Below are 16,489 nucleotides of genomic sequence, written 5' to 3'. Positions count from 1 at the left end.
AGCAGTCATGATTCTTCAGCTGCAAAGAACTTATATAAAGTACACATCTAATCAGATTATACGAAAGAAAATAAAATACCTGCAGCATAGATTTCGGATGAGGTAGCTCCTCTCCTTGATAGATTTTAATGTAAGCCTAAATGTGAGGAAAAAATTTACAAGGTTTATTTTTCTAAACATTTATTTTAAGAAGAATAAGAAATGAGGGATGACACATAGACAGACCTCAGATTATTTCTTTGTAATAGTGCTGAATACTAAATTATGCAATTCTCTTCATAGAAGTCTGACATTTTTTTCCCCTTCACCTTCCTATGCCTTAGACCGGGGCCCAGCAGGGCAGCAGAGCACCCTGAGGAAACATTAGCACTGTTTCAAGAAGTGACAAGTTTGACAGCAGGTTTCTACTCCCTCAAATGCCTAAGGTCTTTGCTAAACAGGGAATATTCACCCATAACAAAAGAGTGGAGATGGCTATCCCAGCCTTTCTGGCAAGAGGTCTGCCCAAACTTACCCCAGTGCTGGGAGAACCAATATTTCCCCAAATGCCTTGATCTACTGAAGTGTAGGACAAAAAAAACCCAGACCAAGGCACTTAAGGCAGACAGAGCTGAGCAGACAAAACACTTGCAGAAGCTATGCAGGTAGCCTATCCCTCTGTGCCTCACCCCACTTATCTATCCTCAGGTGTCCTTTCTTTCCCCACAGTTTCAGAGGGCTGGAGGAGAACACAGACTTCATTTCTGGCCCATGGCACAGCTGCTGGGGACAGGTAAATGGGGCACAGCAGGCAGCAGCAATTCCAGTGCTTTGGACAAGCTGTGCAAGTTACACCAGCAAGGCCACTCTCAGCCCCCACAGGGGTGGGGTCTATCTTCACACCCCTGCTGCCTTCCTGCCCTGTCTGCAAGCCTTGGGCCTGAAGAATTTTTGCTCCAGGGGAGCACAAGGGGAGAACAAGGTTATCAGGGTCCCCATGTACTCAATAATCTACGTTGCAGAACAACCTACAAAAACATATAGAGTTATACAGGACTCCGTTCCCTTGACACCCGCCTTGCTTCTGTAGCTATTTCCTCCACGTAAAAGCCCTACAGTTTCCAACTCAGGCCTCACAATCTCAGCTTGAGATGCACAGTCCCAAGGGAGCAGTCCTCTTTAGTTACATAAGCATGGCATTTCTACAGCACCCCCCAGCACTGCTCCCCAACTGGATACAGGATGTCAATCAGCTTTCCAGTAGAGGTTTAACACTTGGGTTTTTAGGATGCAGTCCTTTCTAAACTGCTGCATTGTACCTGAGTGGGTCCTCCTAGAGAAAAACTGGAGCAAAAAGCAGCGTGCAACCATGTAAACAGAGAGACTGAACATCTGAGCTCCCGTTCTGATCTTATGCCATCACTTTCTGCATCCCATACCATGTCTTTCCTTTAAAAAAGTTATTTTATTCAACAAGTGAAGTTAAATGAGCTCTGGCCTCAAACTCCTTCGTTGCACAGTTTGTTTCTTAACGTAAGTCTAACTTTCTACCCCAAAAGCAGAAATGCAAAATTCCTGTCTTTAGGAGACTGTGGCATCATTCTTACCAAACCAATTGTCTAAGTCATTCCAATGGAAAAAAAAAAAAAAAAAAAAAAAAAAAGCCACACACACCAGACCAATCCCTGGTGAAGTAGAGATTATGTTATCACATTTCTGCTGGTAGCACCATGATACCAAAAAAGCTCAAGAGTAACAGCTGTGAGTATCATACATAAATATTTCAGAGCATAGTGGTACTATGCATACAAGTGTTTAGAAAGCACCTTCGCTGCATGTTAAAAATCCAGAGGGGAGTGTCTGAAATGTTCATTGCATACCTAGCAGTTTAAGAGCTGTTTCTTTCTGTCTGTAAAAACTACATTAGACCTACTTTAATTAAAAATAAGCAAAACAAACAAAAAAAAAAACAAACCACAAACAAAAAAACCCAACTGGGATTTCAAAGTAGAAAAAAAAAATCTAATAAAGCTTGAGCTATTTCAGCCTATTCACAGGGAGGAAAATAAAAGCCACCAATCCACAAATTTTGCTAACAGTAGCTTGCAAAGAGCTGCACTGTTAGGAAGTAGTGTGCCAGTTCTGGAAAGTCAGAGTAATGAAATGAAAATGTAAGTGAGCTGATCAGTGAGCATCAGCCTAGATATCGTATCTTCTCTGGGAACAACATGGCCTAAAATTAGAATACTGTCTTTTAAGCTATTAACAGAAATAATTAGCATGAGTTTGCTTACCTTGAAGTATTCTACAAGATCTCTACAGGTCACCTTGGATCCACTAATCTCTTTTTCTACCAAGTTTTCAGGGGCAAGCAGTAACGGCACCAAATTCCGCAGTTCATTCTTAAAATCCTCATCTATATCTAGCAAAATTCAATGAATTCCAGGAAAAAAGTGGTTAGTTTTTAATCTTGTATCTTCTAAAGGAACACATAGCCCACAATGCTAAATCCACAGCGTCACAACTCTCAACTGCGTTTTTAAGGTATTTAAATGCTTACATACATAATATAGCTTTAGTAAATTGTACCTACTCTTAATCTACCAATCCTAACTTCAGACTGGGAGAACAAGGTTTCGCTGTCCTTTCAATATTTTAAGTGCATTTCCTCAATTACACCAATGCACAATGACCCCACAGGTGTGTGCCCTCAGCACAGGAGGGGCTGGCATCCCACCACTGCAACTCACTTTTACAGCCTTGGCCATTCTGGTGCATTCCCTCTGTTGGGGGACACGTGAGGAATCCTGACTGCCTCTCATTCTGCACCTATGGCTTTTATTTCTGCCATTTCAAAGCTGACCTGTGGTTCAGCAAGTTCTTAGAGAAAAGCCCTTCCAGAAAGTAAAGTCTTTAATCTTGGGAATTCTGCCCTCTGGAGCCCTTAGTTATCTTTGGAATCTCTATTTAATGACCTTTAAGCATGTCTCAAGTTATCAGATTACAATGAACAGCTAGACACAAAGATATCCTCTACTTTTAAACCACTAAAAAGAGCACACGATGCACATTTCTAAATTCTGCAGCTTCACCTTTTAGCCTTATATTTTCCAGTCAGGCATTTCAATAGCTAACCATTACAGTGCTTAACTGCCATAATGTAAGAAAACAAACTCAGTGATCTAAATCAAGAACACAAAACAAAAAGCTTCCTACCATTCAATCTCCCATCAAAATTTGGATTTGTTGCAACTTTAAGACCAGGGTGGGGCAACAGGAAACACCCAAGATTACTGAAACAGGAGTGAATATGCTTCCTTACATTCTGTAGCTCTTCATGTTGGTTTTGCTTTACCTGAAGGAAAAAAAAAAAGGCAGTAAGAACTGCTACCAGTTTTACAGCACTGTAATCAAGATTAACCATCATCTTAAAAGCAGTAGGAGCAAAAAAGTGTTTAAAGCTTTTATTCCTGAACCTAATAATGTCGATTCTGACTATGAGTGGAAACACCACAAATGTATTTAATTAGCACAAGAGCCAGCTCATGATGCATCATTGCCTTGACAGCAAGGTGTCTCTTAGAAGATCAGGACTACTGCAGATAACTTACCTGCAGTCTTTTCTCTAGGAACTTTTTTCCTCCTTCCAAGCCATATGCATGTTCATAAGGATAACTCCAATCTCTAATTAAGAACATTAATGTCTGTAACAGGAAGAACAGCAGCAGTAAATGGTTTGCATCCTTTCTAAAGTCAAAAATTCTATTACATATGTGATTATTTTAAGTATTTGGCTGCTCTAAAACTAAATATATTACAGATTATATGCACGGATACTATGTAAGTTTTTTGGTATATTTGGCTGCTCTAAACAAAGCAGCCTTGTAGTTCTGTGGTGCAAGTGTCTGCTTGTTTAAAAAACCAACTAAACAAAAAACCCACCACCAAACAGGACCTTTTCTCAGAACCATCTACCACCACATCTCAGAGTAATAAATAGGAAGGCAGCACAAAATTTTTCTCCTTAACACCAGCACATAACTTGACATTTGATTCCTTTTATGCCTTATACCTCAAGCACAAAGCTATACTTGCCCAAAATGTGAACTCCTCCAGCATTTTTCCACTGGCTTTTTGCAAAGCAATGTGGCAAAAGTGAAGGAAAATTAGTCTTGCAAAGAACTGGTTACCTTCAACCCAACTAATTTATCTTCAGAAACTATCTTGAGCTCATTTTCTACACATTCAACTGCTTAAATCCATTTAACACATGGTTACCTGAAACGGCTTTTGGTAAATTTCTTCCATAGCTAGTCTTCCATATTCTGTAAACAACTGAGAGAAAGAGCAGTATAAGGGTGTGCCACATAGAAAACACATCTTTCTGCTGTGAAATATACTATTATGTCACTAAAAAATAAGAGCACTCTATCTTATATCTTACTATAGGTTGAGAATGGCAAACAAACCTCAATAATGAGTTTACCAACCCTCAATAAGATACAGGTAGGAGACATGATTCCCACAGGCTTCACTGTGCCATTCCTGAACTGTCAACACACTACAGTTTTAAGTGGGTGGCTTGTGGGCTATTCTCAGAGAAAAGCTGGCTGCATTTCTCACCAAGCCAGCTTCCAACACTTGCTTCCTAGGCTGAGGAGGTAAGCCTGTCTAACATTTGCCCCCTACTTCCCACAAAAGGTTTATTCCTGGAAATCCCAGGGAACTTGGCTCTAGCCAATATATCAGACATTTAAATACAAGCCAAGTTCAGCAGCTTCTCAGATCTCTGCTTCAGCCAGTGACCTTAACTAATAATTGTTCCTTCCCTCCAGTATAAAGGCAAGTATCAGCTGTCTTCCTCTCATTGCTTTCACCATCTTTAATTCCAGCAGCATTCCTGCTGGCCTGAGCAGGCCAAATCACCCACAGAAACAGGAATTGGGGACTGTGCTGGCTGGTTCAGCAGAGGTCAATCCATGCCAGCCTCCTCACAGATATTGGAGGTCAAGATGATGGAAGCGCACCAGAATTCTCCAGTACCAGGCAATCTGCATTAAACTAACTCCTGGAGCATCTCAGGTAAATTATGGCTCAAAGGATAGTTCCAGTGTTGATCACAAGAGCACCTGAGAACTTAAAAGACTAATTTAATACAGCTTAACTTCCAAGCCCATGTCACCCTGAGCAAAAGCAGCTGTGAAGTGGCCAAGCACTCACAAGAGTCTGGTTTCTTTGACCAAAACTCTTCCTCATTCATTTCCCAGCTAAATGCAAAAGGCAGAGACTAGCAGTATTTCACAATTACATAAATTCCTGTTAAAACAAAAATTTGTAATTTCCTTCCCTCAGACCATGATTCCCTGCTGCTGCCTTAAATGCATGGATGTCCCCTACCCAGTGCTTGTATTTATCATCCTTCCACTCCTTCCCTCAAATTTCACCCTAGAACAGAAATAGATTGTTTGATTCAGATTACACCAAGGCTGTTAATGGACCAAAGTCTCAAGGGAAGCCTGGCTTTCAAATAATTACCTACAGATTTTTTTGTTTGTTTTCAGTGCTTGGTTGTGTGTTTTTTAGGGGGTGGGGGTGTTGGCCCAGTGATACAACAACCCTGTTAATCGAGAACAGCTTCATAAGACTGTTTAGTTAGTGCTCTTCTCCTTCCAGCATTGGCAGCCAGTCAGAAGACACACAGAACAGTTTTAAACTGTGACAAGGTCATGGCCTTAGCATTTGGTAATACACAGGCTATTCTCTAAAGCTACAGGTTTAAAGTTAAGGAGATAAGGTTCTTGTACCATTCACATGAAGCCAGAATTCAGTGGCCTTTGACCACAATGTTCCATTAGAGGATAAATACCCCACATGGTGAAGAGAAGACAACATTCTCCTGCTCTTATTTCTAAGCAGAAATAAAACTCTGCAGAAGTTTCTCAGCTGAAAAACCAGGGACTTGCAATGCAGAGAACAGACTTTAAAAGAATCAGCCAGATTAGAAGCCCAAACAATTTTACCTCTACACTGGCACAGTAGAAGCATCATGGAGTTGATGCGAACACAGTTTTTACAGACTGTACCAGTTTTAGTATCAGGTCAAATTCAGGTTTTCTACAAAGCATCAAACAGCTCCCAAGTCAGTTACATGAACAATAACTTCTAGAACATTGTCAAGCCTATCAGTTCAGAAGCAGTTTAACATAAATTCACCATATCCTACCTGCAAATGTTGAAGGTCATCTTCCTGAATATTCTGAGACAAGTTATATACCTGCAAGAGACAGACAGAGAATTAGTGTTGCATGAAACCATTGTCTTACATTCATATAGTCTCTTTCGTACACTGAATATTTTTGCTTCCTCCAGAAAGTGTAATTACCCAAAAGTCAGCAAGTAGAAAGGTGTCACAGAACACATCTCAAACAGAAGTCACCTCCTTACTCGAAAAAGATCCACCAGGGCTAACTCCAAAGGACAGAAGTAATGTTCTACATACTCCTGCTCCTTTTAGGTTGTGGCATGTCTGAAGTCACTTGTCACCCCTCAAAAACCTGCTTGCTTTTGGCACTTCTAAGGCACAAGCTTAGAAGTAGTTTTGAGCATAGCACAATTGTGAGGAGTTTAACTGACACTTCAACAGACACAGCAATTTTAAGTTTGGCTGATCACAGCATAATGTCACTCCAAACTGTATCTACAGCCTTAAAAAAGATTCTGTAACATCTGTAAAGAAGCAGTTGCTAATTTGACATCTTGGGGGGGAAAGGGATTTCCCAGTTCTGTCAGCAATTTAACTCAGCCTGGCCTTGCATAATCTTGATTCCACCAAGCAACTTGGGTAGTTTGTCTTATTTCCAGTGTAGTACATAAAGTATGGAATTTTAAATCAACACTGGAGGAAGATATGCAGGTGAACTTTCCAAGCGTGGCTCAAGAGATATTCCTTGCCTGTTCAGGATAGGGTTCTGCCATTATTTGCCAGCATGGATATTCTCACCTGGACAGAGCTCGTCATGGTGCTCAGGGCAAAAACCGTTGCACAGTCTTTGATAGTGGATTGGCTATCAAAGGCACCTTGGGTATCCATGAGTAGTACAGCAACCTGCAGAGTTTGAAAGAACAGCAGCAGTTAACCAGACCATGGACACTTTCACACTCCAGGCCACTGGGGTAAGCTCTATTTCAAGCAGAGCAAGTCTCTGTCCATGTACCTGCTGATGAAACCTCAGCCAGCTCCCTGCACACACCCACAGCTGAGTAAGCAGCAGCCAGAGGGCCCTGGCAGCAGCCTCAAGTCCTTGGCCTTGCCTGGCTACCTTCTCCCACAGAAACAGCCCTCCTTGGCCCAGTGGGGATGTTCTGCAGAGTAACTGACAGCTCTCCTTCAATGGAAGAACATCAGCCTCACCTGCAGATCTAGCACAGTTCATTAGAACTAAGAGTAAGATGGTTACTTACACATATATATAAATATATATACCTTAAAATAATTATTTTCAGCAGAAAATAAGATATTGATACTGTCTGCTGGAATGACAAGGAAGTGATACTAATGAGAAAAAATTATCAGTCCAACTCCCATGGTTGGGATCTACTACACTTCCCTTCTCTTTCCCACTGATAAGCAAGAGCAAGTGTGTGATTTGGTACCAAAGCATAAGCAGATTCACACAACATAACTGATTTTTAATCAGAGAAGTGTTTGGTTAGCTGTGAAATTTGTTGAACATCACTAAGCCAACTATTTTTAAAATCCATGTCCCACAGATTGGGCATCAGATGCTTCCTTTGCAAATGCAAAGGGTATGAAATTTAAATAACTTAAAACTGATGGTTCAGAACACAAATAGTTCAAGATCACCACCACTATTGTGGAGTAAATATTTATTAATGACATTAACACTTTGTTTCAGCATAAACACCTCCAAGCAAACTTTGCCATTAAACTGATTTAAGAGTCAAAATAGAATCAAGTTAGTGCTTTTTTTCCCCACTGTTAGACTTCGGCCTTTTTTATAGACTGCCTGTTAAAATTACATGGAAGGACCAGCTTCCCGGCACTGAAGTACTTACAGCCATGCACTACATTTCACTAGAACACAGCTAGAAGCTAGAACATATTCTCACCCTTCAAAGAACAGTGTGTGTTACAAAGCTTTTCACCTCAGCATTTGTCTGTAGATGGTATTTATAGCCATTACAGTTTTGCAACATTCCCAGGATAACCCACCCATCAGCCTGGAAGGGGTAGACTTTGCCAAAACAAAGTACTCTCAGAATGAGACTATTGTTGAATTTTTCTGCTGGGTTGGAGGAATCAATCTCCATCCTTATATTGATATACAGTTTCCAGATACGCTACACAGCTACTCAATGCAAAGGAAAGCAACCAGTGTTCAAACAGCCACCAGCAGTGCCATGACATTAAAAGTGCACACAGAGACCAAAGTCCTATTTAAGTTTTAGAATGACAAGAACAGTTTAGGCTGAAAGGGACTGCTAAAGATCATCTTCCAACCCCTCTGCCAAAGGCAGGGACAACTTCCACTAGACCAGGTTCCTTGAAGCCCCACTGAACCTGAGCAGGAACACCTCCCAGGATGGGGCATCTGCAGCTTCTATTTAAAAAAAAACAAAACAAACCAACCAAAAAAAAAAACCAACCAAAAAAAATAATAAATAAATAAACCCACCAAACAACCAAATCAGAAAGCCTACAACTCCTCCAAGGGAGACCTTGAGCAAACCAAGGACTCACCTTTGTTCCATTAGGTTTATCAATTACAAACACTTCACTCCAAACTTGAATGCCAGTAGTTTCCCGTTCACATCCACCTCTCCATGTAAACCCGGTCAATGGCTCCGTGTTTCCACCTATCCAGCAAGGAGAAGTCTACAAAACAAAAGGAAAAACTTCTGTAAAACCAAGGGGGAGATTTCTATGGGTTTTTTTAACATGCTATCTTTTAGCAGACTTCCACACTGTTATTGCATTTTCCTCAGAGCCAGCTGACAACCCTACACAAAATACTAAAACACAATGCTACTCTGCTGTGTTTCAACATCATCCACAAAGCAACACTGTGGCATTTCAGTGCACAACTTTTCAGTCACTGAAGAGTAAATGTGTACAGTTTTTGAGTCTCAAGCACTCAGAGGTATTGAGAACAGCACAGATTTGTCCATCACTTTCACTCTCACAGCTGAGAAAACTCTGCTAAAACACAACAGCAGATATTTCAACTCAGGAACAGCTATACCTCTGCAAGGGACAAAATGCCTAATCTTAACTTAATCCTCTCCCCTCCTCCTAACTAACAGCTGGCTAAGCATTTGAGTCCCTGCACTAACAGCAGCCACTACAAGATTCCCAATGCCATCTTGCAGAAGCCACAGAGAATAGACAACCACCAGAAGATCTGCAATCTATACTTGCCAGTTACAGAGAAAAAATCAGGTTAAGAGTTTGATATATGTCAATCATACATTAAAGTCACCCATATTAAAGTTGAGAAGCTATCCGAGAGGCAAGTACAGTTGGCAGATAACATTCCTGGCTGATGGAATTGAATGAGGTCTTCAAAGGTCTTCAACACAGAGCAGCAGCTCACCCACAAGAATCCAGCCATTATATGAGCATATCTAACCCAGGAATGTAGTCCATGCACTAGCAAGTAAGGAGGATGAGCAGGCACCCCAAGGAAGTTTCACTTTGATAGGTTTTTCTGTAGCCCCCTCATCAGTTAAGCTGCTGTCTGCCTGCCACTTCTTTCATGTAGGATTTCTGTGTATATAAACCTTTCTTTCACAGGCTAAAACACAGCAAGCTGGCATAGGAGACATTTAATGAATTTGTGTTGAACTACTCAGAGTAGATTACCAGCTAGGAAAGAGTCCACTGAGAAGGTCAAAGTGGAGATTCCTCAATTCACTTCTGGGCTCTACCTTGCTGACTCCACACTGGCAGTTTTCAGATAACAGTTCAAGACATTTCTTCACATTTCAGAACACAGCAGGAATACCCAGGGACTGTACAGAATAAAAAAACTTCAAACAACTAAGTGAAACTGCTTATTTCTAAAGGGGGATGGGAAAAAAGCCTGAACACTTTCCTCATGCCTAGCAACACACAGGCAATCCAGCAGTTCTGCACCAGCATTCTCCCAAATGCTAACAGTGCACCACTCAACTCTGCTACTTGGATCAGCAATAGGTGAGATAAGCTGATAAAAATTCAGAAAAGGAACACAGGTATGCAAGTAAAGAGTCCTACAGCTCTTTACAGGTAAGTTGTTTTGGTTTGGTGGTTTGGGGTTTTTTTTTTTCCCCTTTCATTTGTTTATTTTGATAGCCACATACACCTCTACCAGAGACACTAAGTGAAACATGAACAGCTTTTCCCAGTATTTTTTTTTATCCCAGAAGATTCTTATGCCTCCACAGACCACTCTATAAATGAAAGTTCCAAGACTGCCTTGTGCTGCAGTACACTCCAGGATACAGTTTGGCAATGCTGTATGATATTCCACATGTACATGTATGTCAATGGACTGCAGCTTTTTACTTTTCAAAAAGAATCGGTTAATCAGTATGTTCCATTTTTCTTTTAGGTACAAGAATGCTTTACCCCATTTTGGTCCAGACATTATTCCTATTTGTAACAAATCAGATCAAAACTACACAAACAGCTTGACAAGTCCCTCAATGAACACTAGGTATGACCTCATTTGATTTCACACGTGATCCATATGACAGGAGTTTTTTAACAGACACAATTTCACCTGAAGCTGCTTCATCTTATGGATGATGTACTTAAGCCTGCCTCTGACTGATTCTGCATCACTTTGAAATACTTCTAGCTTGTTACCTACATCTTTCCTTAGCTAAAGCTCCGTGTTCTAAGTCTCCATCCATCAAGTTGGTTTGAAAGATATCCAGGAGATGGGAGGAGGAAAAAAAAAGGCTCTGGCCTGAAATCAAGCTAGAAGTTGCTCTATAATTTTAACTCAGTTACCTAAAAGGTAATTGCCCTAAATTTACTCCACACTAAGGAAAAGCCCAATGCAGCTTTATTTTCCTAGTGCATTAATACACAGCACACCTTGAAGATTAATTCAAAATGAGGAGGTGACACTCCTGTAAAAAAATAAACTTTTACATCTAAACTTGGGTGTTGCTGTACCCAACTCTTACTAACAGGATCCTTGCAGCAGCTTGCTGAGTACACAACTGCTGCTTTCCCATTTCAAATGAGCTACCATAACACTAAGGATCAGTGCTTGAAACGAGATGTCCACCTCCCTGAAGGCACTGATCAACCTCTGCCATGCCCAAATCCTATCTGTGACTTCAGCTGGCACCAGTAAGATTTCTACAATGGCAACTTTTCACATGCCTTCTGGCCCTCAGTTTAAGACAAGAAAATGGGATTCTGAAGGGGGTTTTTGGCAAGCTTTTCATTATGCATGTGGACATATTAACGTCCACATAAAAGGACAATCCAAAAATTGCTTGACTGGGACATGAACTGAATACAGTCACTTTAGTTTTCTGTACAATATTTAGTTCACAGAAAATACAGACTTGCAATTGAGCCTGACTAAAGATGGAGGGCTCAGACTAAGTACTATAAAACTACACCAAGATCTCTCCTCCTGTACTAAATTTGGATAAGCAAAGGGTATCATTTGACTTCACACAACTCAAGAGTGCTCCAAAGAGGAGGCGTTGCATTCATCCTCCATCACCCCCAGTTCCCATCAATCAGTTTGCAGCAGTTCTGATGCTTGTCAAACTCCTTCCCTAAGCCAATTTACGTCACTGAGCTGGCAGAAAAACAATTCAGCAAAGTGCAGTGTCTTCTGATGCATCAGTGAGTTGGATCTGCTCAACTAAGGGTCTGCAAGCACTACAGCTTCAGAATGGAAATGCCTGGCATGAAGCAGCACATGGAGAGCAAGACCTCTCTGTTCTTGGTAAGAAATAGTTGTTAGAGTAGATGGCCAACCTTGCTTTCATCTTCAGTTTAAGAGAAACAAATGCTATTTTGAAGGACATTTATAGAAAAGTGACTGCACAATAAAGGAAACAGAGAGGCCTGATACACAAGATCGAAACAGCATTTTAATCTGTTTTGCTATATTAACATTTGTTTCATTTCACAATCTGAAAATGAAGAGTATTTGTTTAAAATCCAGCCTTTCTGTTTTCAAAACTAACTCACACTACCTCTACCCAGCTCAGCATCTTGTTCAGATTGTTGTACGTAGGAGTTTGTGTTTTTCTTTGTTTGCAGTGATTGGTGGGGGTTTTATTGTTTGGTTAACTTTGAGCCGTATCAAATGAAACTTTTTTCCTCCCTAGGTTAAAAGGGTATCAAGAAGTTAGGAGTTCCAGCTTGCTACTCTGTATTCCTCCCACCCTATCCTCAGGGTCTTTCTTCCACAGCTCTTGGTAAATGAGTGAGAGGAACTCAATAGCAGGCACTACTGGGATTGAGAGAAGGAAGTCTTTATTTGCCGTATTTCCTGTAACTGCAGGGTTCATCTTGACCTTCCCTCAAGCCAGCTAGCACAAATTCGCTGCAAAGAACAGTGACCAAAAAAGGAATCAGTTCTGTGCTTCTAAGAGCTTCAAAAAGCAAAAAAACACTGACCTGTAAATATCCACAATGCAGACTAAAAGAAACACTCCACAACCTGTGACAGGCAGATGTGTATGGTTCACAGAAAAACCTACTCTACCTTCTCCATATAAGCCAAGGGTTCAAAGCGTAATAGTCACAAGACAACACTAGCTGAAAGCTACAAACTAAAAGAAGAAATTAAATTTTGGATCAGGCATCAATCAAGTCAATAACTTAAAAGGATTTTAAGAGTTCCTGGACTGCATTCAGAAATGCATTCCAAGCAGCAAACAGGAAACTTTCTCCTTGCAAAAATGAGCGAGTTCTATAATATGATCTCAGGAGATAAAGTCAAAGCAAGTCACCAGCTGGAAAAGCCCTTCCCCAAAGTTCAACTAGAAGGCCATCACACTGCATCATTCAAACTCTTCTTGTGTCCACTTACAATACCACTTACACCAATAAATTCCCTTGGTAACTCCAAGATAAGGTACTTAAATACCCTTCTTCACAGTGTAGAAGCAGAGTAGCTGACTTCCCCTCCATCAATATATCAGTAAATTTTGACCTGCTATATTTATGCTCAAGTTAACAGACACAAAGAGAAATTACTAAAATACCAAAGTACTTTTCTCCTGCAGGAAAAATCCAAATTACTCACCCTGTTATACATGTATCTAAGCATGAAGTCCAGCAGAAAAGATTTTCCTTTGCGGAAAGCTCCTGCTACAGACACGACTACTATGTTAAGATCTTTAATATGTTCCTGAAGCAAGATTTTTTCCAATGCTGATTCATCTAATTCAAAGTTATGGTCATCTTCATGAGCAAGGACAATCTGTATGGGGCGTGGCTTATCCAGTTCCACCTCGTCATCTGAGTCTGGCAGGGCATCTGAGTCCGGCAGGGCATCGTCCTCTTCTTCTTCATAAAGCTTACCTGCAAAATGACAGGTGAGAACACATTATAGTAAGTCACAGCTTAGGGCAAGAAACACTTTTTTTTATTGTGAAGCCTTGAACTGGGTTTACATTTCCAGCAGCAAGGGTGATGTTCTTGGGAATGTAAAGAGGTCAATGGTAGCTTTTGACAGCTCCCTGTCCATTTCCATCAGCTTTGTGTCTAGCCTGTATTCCAGATCCTCTCTCTTTCAGATATTCTCTATGTATTAAGGAATCACAAAAAAACACCCAACCCTGATTTTCAGCTTCAAAACCCCTTTTAATGGGATCTAAAGTCAAGAGCTTTTTATTTGGCAAAAATTAATAGTTTCAAAAAACCTCCAAAGAGGAGCAAAAAAGGGCATTTTATATCACCACTTTCTTGTACAGTTGTAAGGGTGTCGGGGAAAATGAATGTTTTCTGTCAACAGGTTTGCTTGCCAACAGGTACAAGCAAGATTATGGACTGAGTACAGAAGCACAGGATAACAAACACCAGATGAACAAGCTCTGCTCTAATTCCAACACTGTTTCGAGTCTCAATACACCACAGACCTTAGAACACCTATTCCCTGTTTGCAAGACAATAAACTACTGAACATGTGCATGCCCCTAACACTTCTAGGCTAAGAAAACAAGCAAAACTCCACCATTGAAGAAGTAGTTTCTGGTTTCATATTCTTCCTACAATGCACTACTTAAGCAAGATTTAGTAACAGTATCAACTCTTTGAAAACAGCTAAGAGACTATTTTATACACAACTTAATTAATAGTCTTTCAGGATAAAACAGTAGCTTAAAAAACTAACTCAGATTAAAATTACTAATGAATGACAAGGCCTTCAGAGACACACTATACCAGTACCAATATCCTATTTTCCTGAATTTCTAGAATTCAAGAGTTAATTGGAATAGGCCTCAAAGAAAACCAAACTAACCTACCCAAGGTGAAGTCTCCTCTCTTGTTCAGGCACCACAACACTGAAGTTTGTCCCACAGCAGAAATCAACTCTACCATTCCTGACTCTACTTTTCCCAGCAAGCATCTGGAAAACGTCTTTGTGCTTACAGAATTGCCTCCCACTCCCAATTTACATTTTGCCGTGTCCTATTGGAAGCCCATGTGCACAAACCCAATCAAGGCACCTTCCTACCAGTTACTTATCTGGGATTATCACATATGATTTGCAGTACACTGTCCCTGTAGTCATGTTTCCATTTCCAAGACAAGGCAGCAGCCACCCCCAATCCCTTGATGTCTTGCTCACAGAGACATTTCCTGTGGAAGCAGCCCACAAGTGCTCTCCTGCAGGATGCAACCATGAGGCAACATGGAACACACAGTTTCATTCACTCATGGCAGAGAACCTGCCAATGCTCACTGGACCTGCCAAGTCATTCTTGACAGACTTTGCATGTGAGATACCATTCTCAGCAAAAGACTTATGAACTCCAGATCTGTGGATCTAATGAGACACTGCAGTTATTACCATGAATTTGAAAAGCTGGTAACATGGAGACCCTGAAGTTTCTCCAGCAACTGTCTCCCTAACCAGCTCTGACAATGCTGCATTTAATTGCAAAATGACAGAGGATGTTTCCACTTCCAAGCATCAAACCTTGTGCTGTCCCAAAGCCCAATAGCATTTAATCTTGAAAAAATTTGATTTGAATATATTAAGCTTGCATGGAACTTGGTTTGAACAGGAAGTATACTTGAGCGTTTAAATCCTCAGCAGCTAGAACTAAACTCCAACATTATCCAAGTGGGTGTGCAAAACAGTCCCCAGCATCACCCTAACTCAAAATTATTAACACAGCCGGCCAAAAAATGGATTATACTAGCAGGCCTGACAACTGGAAGGAGTAATTTTTAAAAGCAAATCTGCCAACAGGACACTAAATTATACAAACTACATTGACACTGACTAGTCACCACTTCAGAAGAAAGCCTCTCACCTTTGGCCTAAAGCTTTTGTATTCCCAAATATTAAACAAACCCTCTCCTCTTTTTTTAAAAGAGTTTCTAAACAGGCATTGCCTCACATAGGCAGGATCCTTTGGAGGCCAGAAAACTTGGGAGGATAGCCTAGCTACAGAGGGATGAAGATTTTGACAGTCAGAAAGAAAGCTTCCAGCATCACAGCCTAGAAACATAAAGGGAATATTCTATTGATAAAAGTATTGAAGTCAGATAGATCAAGAGGTGCTTGTGTTTTAGCAAACACACTCACACAATGTTTCAAAGCCTCTGCTTCAAGGTATGCCCCTGGTAACGAGTGTAACTTGGTTACTTGAAACAGCCTCCTGTTCTTTTATTTAAATATACACTTCACTTCAGCTGCAGTAAGGGACTGGGTCTGTAAACTAGGGCAGACTGAAAAATGGTTTGAAGCCACACTTGCAGCTTCTCTTCAGTCACTTGGAGCCTGACATTAACCATCCTGTCCTACCTGGAAGTCATCAAAACTTGTCAGACCTCAAAGACCTCAAGCTGCAGCAGTATCCTTGTGCCAGTGCAGAGCACAGCCACACAAAGATTCCTGAATATACAAGTAGAATGGTCCTCTATCTTTAGTTATTTATAAACAAGCAGATTCTCCCTATCATAAGGAGATAGTACTATCAAGAGCTTACACACAATATGCCCATTAAAAGCTCACATCTTGTTAACAGCACTCTGTACCACTGAAGCTCATTAGCTCAGAGGGAACAGGAGAAAAGATTCATCCTAGACCGTACTCAACTCCTATTAGATTTGACTTACCAGCAGAAACTGCAGGTCAAGTCCAGAGCACCAAGTTGGGTTTGGTTGGTTGGTTTGGGTCAAGTTGGTTTGCTGGCTTTTTTTTTTTTTTTCTTTGACTAACCAGCCTAATATATCTGAAAGTTCCCAGCCTACCTACAGAAAAGACCATCATGGCCATCAGTCAAGCATTTT

General features: G+C 40.7%; 1 protein-coding gene across 6 annotated transcripts in view; it reads right to left on the bottom strand.

Moving 5' to 3' along the window:
- ATL2 (atlastin GTPase 2) overlaps positions 1-16,489 on the bottom strand; it is a 40,435-nt gene that overhangs the window by 6,711 nt on the left and 17,235 nt on the right. For all 6 annotated transcript variants that reach the window (XM_058834388.1, XM_058834387.1, XM_058834389.1 and 3 more), the window contains 9 exons: positions 13,269-13,546; positions 8,741-8,875; positions 6,980-7,084; positions 6,203-6,253; positions 4,258-4,314; positions 3,591-3,683; positions 3,196-3,334; positions 2,274-2,401; positions 80-136 (listed from right to left, as the gene is read on the bottom strand). In XM_058834388.1, coding sequence (XP_058690371.1) covers positions 80-136; positions 2,274-2,401; positions 3,196-3,334; positions 3,591-3,683; positions 4,258-4,314; positions 6,203-6,253; positions 6,980-7,084; positions 8,741-8,875; positions 13,269-13,546 — 1,043 coding nt within the window. The remainder of the gene's footprint in view (positions 1-79; positions 137-2,273; positions 2,402-3,195; positions 3,335-3,590; positions 3,684-4,257; positions 4,315-6,202; positions 6,254-6,979; positions 7,085-8,740; positions 8,876-13,268; positions 13,547-16,489) is intronic.

This window comes from Poecile atricapillus, chromosome 3 (genome assembly GCF_030490865.1).
Source record: "Poecile atricapillus isolate bPoeAtr1 chromosome 3, bPoeAtr1.hap1, whole genome shotgun sequence".
Lineage (NCBI taxonomy): Eukaryota > Metazoa > Chordata > Aves > Passeriformes > Paridae > Poecile > Poecile atricapillus.
The sequence above is the reverse complement of the archived record's forward strand: the minus strand, read 5'-3'. Positions and strand labels throughout refer to the sequence as shown.